General features: G+C 43.6%; 2 protein-coding genes across 3 annotated transcripts in view; one reads left to right on the forward strand and one right to left on the reverse strand.

Moving 5' to 3' along the window:
* DNAJC8 (DnaJ heat shock protein family (Hsp40) member C8) overlaps positions 1 to 7,340 on the reverse strand; it is a 29,670-nt gene extending 22,330 nt beyond the window's left edge. Inside the window, exons 1-2 of one of the 2 annotated variants that reach the window (XM_047792863.1) lie at positions 7,004 to 7,340; positions 2,717 to 2,818 (exon numbers count right to left, since the gene is read on the reverse strand). In XM_047792863.1, coding sequence (XP_047648819.1) covers positions 2,717 to 2,818; positions 7,004 to 7,066 — 165 coding nt within the window. In that variant the 5' untranslated portion in view covers positions 7,067 to 7,340. Of the gene's footprint in view, positions 1 to 2,716; positions 2,819 to 5,365; positions 5,548 to 7,003 lie in introns of those variants that run through there. The other variant, XM_047792862.1, reaches the window with a different exon arrangement.
* Positions 7,341 to 7,488: 148 nt separating this feature from the next.
* Positions 7,489 to 9,516, forward strand: ATP5IF1 (ATP synthase inhibitory factor subunit 1). Its single transcript, XM_047792864.1, has 3 exons — positions 7,489 to 7,653; positions 7,748 to 7,839; positions 9,241 to 9,516. The coding sequence occupies exons 1-3, from the start codon at positions 7,567 to 7,569 to the stop codon at positions 9,386 to 9,388; spliced, it is 327 nt and encodes a 108-aa protein (XP_047648820.1). The 5' UTR covers positions 7,489 to 7,566; the 3' UTR covers positions 9,389 to 9,516.
* The last annotated feature ends 270 nt before the right edge of the window (positions 9,517 to 9,786 follow it).

Consider the following 9,786-nt stretch of genomic DNA (forward strand, 5'->3'; position numbering starts at 1 on the left):
AACTTCATGAACAAACCTAGCAGGCATCATGTGATCAAGTTAACATCACTAGTAACCAGATAAATCAGAATCATGCACCACTTTACAAGTCACAAAGAGAAGAATTCAGTATTGTCTCTGCTATTCCTGTCAACATTGCATAAACTGAATCTAATGTGAAGAAACAGCAAACAAACTCAAGCTGAGAAAGATGCTATAAAATAACTGGCCTGTAAGCTTCAGAAATGCCGAAGTCATGAAAGTCAAGGAAAGACTGAGCAGCTGTTTCGACTGAAGGAAACTAAAAAGACAGGACAATTAAATGTAACAGAACCCTAGTCAGGTTCATTACCACTGAGCCACTATAGGAACTCCTTGAGATTATTTTAAAATGAAAATACTATTGGAGTTCCTATTGTGGCTCAACGGAAACGAATCTGACTAGCATCCATGAGGATGCAAGGTTCAATCCCTGGCCTAGTTCAGTGGGTTAAGGATCTGGCATTGCCGTGAGTTATGGTGTAGGTCGTAGACGTGGCTCAGATCCCGTGGTTGCTGTGGCTATGGCGTAGGCCAGCAGCTACAGCTCCGATTCAATCCCTAGCCTGGGAACCTCCATATACTGCAGGTGCATCCCTAAAAAGGCATTAAAAAAGAAAAGAAAAGAAAAATAAACAAATAAATAGATGAAAACATTCTTGAAAAATTACTCTTCAAAAACAGAAACGGAGAGTTCCCATTGTGGTGCAGCGGAAACTAATCCATCTAGTGACCATGAGGTTTCGAGTTCAATCCCTGGCATTGCTGTGGCTGTGGCTGCAGCTACAGCTCCAATTCAACCCCTAGCCTGGGAACCTCCATATATCACAAGTGCAGCCCTAAAAAGACATAAAAAAAATAAAAAGACTTCTAGAAATGGAGAATGGTGATGGCTGCACAACACTGTGAATGCACTTAATGCCACTTAAACTATACTCTTAAAAATGGTTAAAACGGTTAATTTTATGTTATGTCTGTTTTACGATTTAAAAAAATGGGGGAAAAGTTTTTTCCTTTTTCTCTTTTTTTGCACATCCTGTGGCATCGGGAGTTCCCAAGACAAGGATCAGATCTGAGCCTCAGTTGCCACCTACACCACAGTTGTGGCAATGCAGGATCCTTTGAACCCACTGTGCCAGGCCATGCATCAAACTCAAGTTCTACTGATGATCCGGCTGCACCACAGCAGGAACTCCAGGAAAAAGTTTTTGATAAGTGCTCAGTAAGTGTTTTTTATAAGATGTAACAACACTCATTTCAAATTTATTTGTAATTGCGAACAATGAGAAACGAGTTGGAGTTCCCATTGTGACTCAGTGGTAACAAACCCAACTAGTATCCCTGGCCTTGCTCAGTGGGTTAAGAATCTGGCATTGCCATGAGCTGTGGTAAAGGTGGCAGACACAGCTCAGATCCAGCGTTGCTGCGTTGCTGTGGCTGTGTTGTAGGCCAGCAGCTGCAGTTACAATTCAATCCCAGCCTAGGAACTTCCAAATGGCCTTTAAAAAAAAAGAAAAAAGAAAAAAAAAGAAACGAGTTTATCCTACTATAAAGGAATTTTTAAAATAATAACTATAAAGATTTTTTAAAGTGTATAAAAATAGTTTCTGTAACAATATAGCATTTAAAATGGCATGAAGTGGGAGTTCCCATCTTGGCAGTGGAAACGAATCTGACTAGGAACCATGAGGTTGCAGGTTCGATCCCTGCCCTTGCTTCGTGGGCTAAGGATCCGGTGTTGCTGTGAGCTGTGGTGTAGATTGCAGATGTGGCTCAAATCTGGCATTGCTGCAGCTCTGGCGAAGGCCAGCAGCAACAGCTCCAATTAGACCCCTAGCCTGGGAACCTCCATATGCTGCAGGTGCAGCCCTAAAAAGACAAAAAGACAAAACAAAATAAAATAGCATGAAGTGTATGACCCTCGTTTTTAAATAGAACTTAAATAAAACAGGTTAAGTATAAACAGGAGTTTTCTTAGGTGGGATTATACCTATTTATTTATTCCTTTTTTTGCCTTTTTGCCTTTTCTAGGGCTGCTCCCATGGCATATGGAGGTTTCCTGGCTAGAGATGGAATCGGACCTGTAGCTGCCAGCCTATGCCACAGCTACAGCGTGCAGGATCCAAGCCGTGTCTGCAACCTACACCACAGCTCACGGCAACAATGGATCCTTAACCCACTGAGCAAGGCCAGGATTGAACCTGCAACCTCATGGTTCCTAGTCGGATTTCTTAACCACTGTGCCATGACGAGCACTCCATGCTTATTTATTCTTGCTTTCTCTATTTTTCTCATTTTTACATAAAATATAGTTTATTTTTATAATCAGGAAACATTTAAAGTTATAAAAACTAAGGAAACCCCAAAGTGTATTTGCTTGTCTAAAATCTTGTGATCATTTTATGGTGGTTAGGGTTAGGGTTAGATTTTTTACTGTGGTGAAAGAGAAATATTTTAACAAGCAAATTAAAGCAAAGACCATAAATTCAATCAAGGATAGCTATCCCTTCACATCTGAAAATAAATCCATATTACATTTGGGATACTAAAAGATGAGAGTGAGCTCTACACACAATAAAATCACCCAAGTTCAATTCCAACTATGCACAGTACAAATTAGGTGAGTGTTCTGATGCAGGTCTGCCTGTAGCTGTGTAAAGTTCTCTACCACTGGCCACAGCAACACCAGACAGCTCACCTCAAATGGGTTCAAGTTGAAGTAGGAGGAACCAGGACGAGTCAATCTTTCAATCTGATTTTTAGACGTTAGAACTGAATCTCTCTTCTCTATTTGTTTCACCTAAAATGTAAGGGATAAAAATTTCATTAGTAAAGCTCAATAATGAACTCTGAAGTATCATCTTAACAAGTACTCATTGACATGTTCAGCAAACATTTATATGCGTGTTCACATGTTCAAGATACTTTGCTACAACAGCTACCACTTACTGAATTTTAATATAATGTAAAAAACTTTACAGGTATTTATTCCTTTCAACAATCTCATACAATAGGTACCACCATTATCCCCATTTTGCAGATAAGAAAACTGAGAGTTAGGGTAACTGACTTATAACCATCCAAATTGTAAACCAGAATTTTAACCCCACAGCAAACTCCAGAGTAGACAACAAGAAGATTCAAGGATAAAGAAGTCACAGCCACCACTTCAAAGAGCTTCCACTCTAAAGATGGAAGGTGCACTTGTGAGCATTCATACCTAATTTACAACTTTTTAAGAGAAGAAAAATATAGTTACACTGAAATACACACTAAAAATAGCACCAAAGAAGTATGTGGGGGGGAGCAGATACCTTGGCCGTTTTAAGTCTATTAGAGTTAGAAAAATCCATGACCTGAGACAATGTTAAGGAGAACAAGCACCAGGTAGTCCTAGGAAAAACCCCTGGTGCCGCTGTCAGAACTGAAATTTTAGTTGGAATGAATCTCTGGTATATTATACACCATCTCTATTTCTAGGGCCAAGACAAATTTGGAAAGGATTTCAATAACATAAGCTAATCCCTCCCAACATCTTCCTGCCTCACTCTTTTGTAAAACAGCATGCCACTCCCCTCCATACTCTTTTTTCCCCAGACTTATTTTTCCTCATAGCACTTACCACTTACCTGACACTATCTTGTATATACGTTCATTGTTTATCCTTCTCTACAGAATGCAAGCTGTACAAAGACAGGATTTTTTCTCTCTGTTGTTCTCTACCATATCTCCAGAAACTAAACAGTACACTAGTCCATATCAGGTGCTCAATAAACATTAGCTGAATGATGATTAAAGGGTCCTCCTTTAGTTACTTTCTCTCATCCAATTAAACCCAAGACAGCTTTTGCTTAAACCAAGAAACAGTAAGTAAAATAAGTTCCACTATAATTGCTGAGTAGTCATTAGAAGCCAGTAAACTGGTACCAGAGTATTAACATTTTCAAGTGAATTAAGCATTTCAAAAGGACTGACTACAGTGGATGTGCTAATTTCCATTTTTAAATTTAATATTTTTGGGGGGTTTTTTTGTTTGTTTTTTGTCTTTTGTCTTTTTAGGGCCGCATCTGTGGCCTATGGAGGTTCCCAGACTAGCAGTCCAATCAGAGCTACAGCTGCTGGCCTACGCCACAGCCACAGCAATGTGGGATCTGAGCGACATCTGTGACCTACACCACAGTTCACAGCAATGCTGGATCCTTAACCCACTGAGCAAGGCCAAGGATCGAACCCACAACCTCATGGTTACTAGTTGGGTTAGTTAACCACTTAGCCACCTAAACTTAATATTAGCCTAAACTTAATATTTTGGAGAAACAAATATATAACAAGCACTGTCACAAATATCACAGATAAAAAATGAATGTGACATGGTGCTTAACTCTGAGTACTTCAAAGCCAGGTGTGGAGCAACTCCATTCTTCAAATCTATGTCAACTTGAAAAGGTCCACTTTCATCCTTGTTTTAACTCTTACAAAGATGTTTCTGCTTTATATTTTATGAAAAAACCCTTTCTCATATTTAATCCTCAATAAAACTCTTGTTTTAATATTAACTCCTGTTCTACAGACGTTAAAACTGAGGATTAGCAATATTAAGGCCTTCAAAGGATTCAGTCACAGTCACTTCAACTACCTTGCACGAATCCAACCCGTGATCCTCTGACTCCAAAAGCCATGCTTTTCTTTCATTTATCCATTCACTTATTCATTCATTCTTTTACTCAACAAATACACACTGAGCAACCGTGTCCTAGGCTCTGGAGATGCGACAGTAAAGAAGACTCAGACCAAATGCACTCCTGTGCTAACATGATACCAAGCTGTTATCTGCTGTAAGAACCGAACAAATTATTTCACCTCCCTTAAGCTCAGGTTTGTCATCTGTAAGATGGAGATAATGCCTACTTGGTATGATGCATAATGCCTTGCGTTCGCAAATGGCAAAAATAACTACTAATAAAATTCACTGCAGTGTACTATGAGTAGAGAGTGCTTCCGTTTAAAATAAAAATGGGGGCCAAGCCGGTTAAGTTGTCCCCAGGAGGGCCCAGCCTCCCAGCGACTAAGTGGACTTGGGGAACTCTGCACGCGCCCAGGCGCTTCGTTGGCCACACAGGCCGCCTACCCGCAAACGCCGAACCCGCGCTCCTTTTTCGTTGTCCAGAGGATCCTCCCGCTGCATCGGGAAAAGACGTACAAACACTCCCGGCCCCCCACCGCCCCAAAGGCCAGACAGGAGGGGCAGCCCAACTGTCCAGGCCAGAAGGATCACTGCCTTCGCCCGCTGGGAGGGAAGCGCCCGGCCGAGTCGCCCCGGTGCCAGCATTCTTCACTCTGTGCTCACCTCGCTGTAGAAGGTCATAAAAGCTTCCTCTGTGCTGCCTCCGCCACCCGAAGCCCCACTCTCCCCTGGAGCCGCCATTTCCCCCGGCCCAGCCACCACGTGACTCTTCTGCGCAGGCGCCACCTCACAAGAGTCTTATAGGTCGGCCTCTCTAGCTCCGCCTCCTTTCTTGCGATCCTTAAAGGGCTCGCAGCCCAGTCAGACGTCTCTAAGTAAACTCCTTTTTAAATTAAGGTAAAATACACATAATATACAACCAACCACTTTAAAATGAACAATCCAGTGGCCTTTAGTACAGAAACAGTGTTATGCAACTACCACCTCTATCTAGTTCCAAAACAGTTGCAACATCTCAAAAGGATATCTGGCCCCTATAAAGCAGTTCCTCCCCATACTTTCCAACCCATCGCAACACCAATCTGTGTTCTGTTTCGCGGATTTAGTTATTCCCTACATTTCATATAAATGCCGTTATCCAATATGTGACATTCTGTGTCTGGCTTCTTTCACTTAGCATGATGTTCTCAAGGTTCATTCAAGGCATGGCATATATCATGACTTCATTATTTTTTTGGTTGAATAGTATTCACTATATGTATATACCACAATTTGTTTATACATTCATCAGCTGATGGACATTACATTTGGGTTGTTTCCATCTTTGGGTTGTTGTGAAATAGTGCTACTATGAACATGTGTATGAGTATCCGTTTCCAATGGGGGGGGGATATACCTAGAAATGAAGTTGCAGAGTCATACGGTAATTCTATATTTAACCTTTTGAGCAACTGCCAAGCTGTTTTCCACAGCAGCTAACCCATTGGAGGGCTACAATTTCTCCACATCCTCACCAATGCTTATTATTTTCCATTTTTTAAAAAATTATAGCCTGCATCATAGTGCTTGGATCAATCTTTTGCACAAACTCAGCAGGACCCTCCACTGGATACCAGCTAGGAAACAATCAAGAAATAGTAGTATCTGAGGACTAAAATCAGAGTGTCTGAAATGGGAATGGCCCTTAAATATCTAGAAACACTCCAAATTTTTATCACCAGGTAGCAGGCTTATGAGTGATTATTATTTCTATTTCCTGCTTTTGTATTTTTCCAAGTTTTCTGTAATGAACATTTGGAAATGTACCCTGCAGCCATTTCCTTCTACTTAAGTCATATAAACCAGGGCTGGTATTTTTCAAACCAAAAGATGATCAATAAAAACAGTTCCACAGTTTCATAGAAAGCAAGGAAGATATTTTTAAAGTCATGAGTAAGATCTAGCCCAACCCTCTCATCTAAAGGAGAAAAAATCACGCCCAGAAAAGGAAAATGACCCAGGCAAAGGCCATAAACTACTATTATCTTGATCACATTTGTTAGATGGCCAAGGAAGGTCAAGGCAAAGCCTTACCTAGATTCTGCTTTTCCTCTTCATTGCATCACATTGCCAAAAGTCCTGTTATACAGCCCATTTGATAACATATCAATGCATCCTGCAAATATTAATTCAAAGCCTACCTGACTGACCAAGGCCCTATTAACTTCATAAGATCAAAGGTGCAAAGAGAGAGAGAAAGAACAAAATAGGAGGCTAAGATAGAATGACAAAGGAGGTCAGGGAAGTTTTCTCTGAACTTACATTTAAACTGAGACTTGAGAGTGAAATGCCATCGCAACTAAAGAACACTGACCATATACACATACTTTTTTAAGAAAATTTGCTCACAAGTCTTGATGACTAAGTCAAGGAATCCTGGACAAAGCTGCCCACTCTCACTAGCGTAGTACCCATCTTATTGATGCTAGTAGTCCAGGAAAGGGAAGACTTCCTTTGGGTGTTTAAAAATAACAACTTTAGGATTGGAATCGTAAGGGAGGGATGGACACATGCCTAAATCTAATAGCTCCAGGAGCCGAAATCTCGCCTTCTGACCCTCTGCTCCTGTTTTTCCCAATCTCCTCCATTGCTTTCCTCCAGTCCTTTGACCCTGGAGCCCTTGCGAGTGGTTGGCTAAGAATAGGCCCGCCTCTCGGTCAGGATTCGCTGTAAGCCACAGGAACCCCGCCTCCCCCTCTCATGATTCGCTATTCCTGGGTTCATCCCGCCTCTCCAGAGAAACAATTGGCTTCCCGGCCAGCAGCGCCGTTAGCGTACGGAGGCGCTGCACCTCGGGTCACTGGAGAGGTACTGCACTGACAGCGATGGCAGCCACGGCGTTGGCGGTGCGCTCGCGGATCGGCGCGTGGAGTGTCTGGGCCATGCAAAGCCGAGGCTTCGGCTCTGATACGGTACGCCGGCGGCAGTGCCCGCTACCCGATCCCTGAGCGGGGATTCCCATCTCTCCCTCCTCGCCTTTACCAATGCCCCGGTCTCTCTCCGCAGCCAGAGGGTGTCCGCTCCGGTGCGGGCGCTGTCCGGGACGCCGGTGGAGCCTTCGGAAAGAAAGAGCAGGCTGATGAGGAACGATACTTCCGGTGAGAGCCACGGGGCCCAGAGACCAGCCCTGGAAGTCTCACGGCCTTCCAGTCCTTCTTAAACTGCCAATGGCCCCACCCTGCTGCCCTCCCTGGTGTTCTGTGGCGTCCCATCTCCCAACAGAACTTCCCAGCCCCGACCCACTACACTCATCGTTTGAGGGCCCTACTGTTGCCACCTATAGGGCGTTCCCACTGCCCTGCCGAATCCCAAGGCCCTCAAACCCAAGACATTTCCACCTGCGAGTCTTCAGAATTCGCCAACACGGCTCAATTCTTCCTGAATCATTTACCATCTCCGCCCGTGGAGTTCTCTCCGCGTCATGCGAAACGCCCCCCAGATTCCTCCCAGAGAGTCTAGATCCGAAGGTTCCAATTACGCGCAGACCCTCTGAGCCTATCCCTCCAGCCTCCCCCACCCATCACCCAGGCCTTCGCTTTGCTAGCCCGCATGGATGGATTCCCTGACCTCAGACCCTCTCGGCCATTTCTAGACCCTCACACCTCTCCAACTTGCCTGAGCTAGTGGGTTGCAAGAGCATGTGGCAGCCTCTCCTGGTTGGAACCCTCCCCGCTTCTTGTGGGCTGGGCCTATATACTCTGTTTACCAACCTTGAGTTATCTCACAGGGACTGCTAACCACAGTGAGGAGCAGTGTGGAATTAATCTCGATTCTTGGCCTATCTTCTCACTTCTACCCTCTCCTGCACACTCTTAAGAATTATCACCATGACAGATACCATACCAGAGAGACAAGGTGCAGCCCTTAGAGACCTCTAATTGGCCTCCTACATTTTATAGTTAAGGAAAACTGAGGCCCATATATGGCCGAACCAACGTTTGAATCATCCCTTCTTGAGACCTACATTGGACTGCCAGGAATTGCAAGAGTCCCCTTCTTTTTTTTTTTTTTTTCCCCTTCATTTTGACCTTTATAGTGGGCCTTGCATTTCTCAGGCAAAGAAAACTGGGATAGGACACATATATTTGTCCTTTAACGGTACCCCATCGTATATTCCCCCCACCGTTTGCTCTTTTTTCACCCCAAAAGGGATTCTATTCTCTGTGTTATTCTCTAATAAGTCCCCCTATTAGAGACTTATGTCACACCTTTCTGGAGTTTTCTACTCTAAAAACGACTCTGAAGGGAATTGCTCCTTAGTGGTGAATTTTCAGACACTGGCACCAGGAAAATGGAATCATTTTGGTCATCTAGAAATGATACATCTTAAGATGGAATATTCTTTCGTAGCGGGGCCTGAGAGGGTAGAAGAGGATGACCAGCCAGACCCCAATGGGATTGGGACTCCTGTTCTTTACCTTAGGTATTTCAGGTTATGCTTAGAGATCTCTTTGGGGTGAAGGATTAGGATTAAACCAAGAGCCACTGTGTCCTTGTAGAGCTCGGGCTAGAGAACAACTGGCAGCCTTGAAGAAACATCATGAAAATGAGATCTCTCATCACGTGAAGGAGATTGAGCGCCTGCAGAAAGAAATTGAGCGGCACAAGCAGTCAATCAAGAAACTGAAAAATGATGATGATGATTAAGTGCACACAGTTACCCATAAAATGGGCACCTGTTATTGCCCACTTCTATGTAGCCATCATTCTGGTTTTAATTAATAGCTATCTGTGTGCTGCCAACAAATTACAATAAATTGTATCAGTGCACTGTGTCTAATGCCTTCTACTATCTGCAGAGGGGTAGGGGAGCACACTGCTGGACCACTAGAATAAATCAGACAGGGTTCCTGAGGTAGGGGACTGGGAGATGAAGCACAGAGTGATGAGTGCTGTGCAACGTGAGGTTACTGGTGTGACACAGAATGGAAAGGCCCCTTTCCATGTCAACGCCAGTCAAGTTATTCAGAGGTTCCTGTTGTGGCTCAGCAGATTACAAACCCAACTGGTATCCATGAAGATGCAGGTTCAACCCCTGGCCTCAT

This window comes from Phacochoerus africanus, chromosome 8 (genome assembly GCF_016906955.1).
Source record: "Phacochoerus africanus isolate WHEZ1 chromosome 8, ROS_Pafr_v1, whole genome shotgun sequence".
Classification (NCBI taxonomy): domain Eukaryota; kingdom Metazoa; phylum Chordata; class Mammalia; order Artiodactyla; family Suidae; genus Phacochoerus; species Phacochoerus africanus.

What these genes read in the sequence shown, in the direction of transcription:
- ATP5IF1 (XM_047792864.1), top strand. Translation starts at nt 7,567, where the DNA reads ATGGCAGCCACGGCGTTGGCGGTGCGCTCGCGGATCGGCGCGTGGAGT. An exon ending in GAGGCTTCGGCTCTGATACG is followed by an intron (nt 7,654 to 7,747) that starts GTACGCCGGCGG and finishes CTCTCTCCGCAG; the next exon opens with CCAGAGGGTGTCCGCTCCGG. An exon ending in GATGAGGAACGATACTTCCG is followed by an intron (nt 7,840 to 9,240) that starts GTGAGAGCCACG and finishes GTGTCCTTGTAG; the next exon opens with AGCTCGGGCTAGAGAACAAC.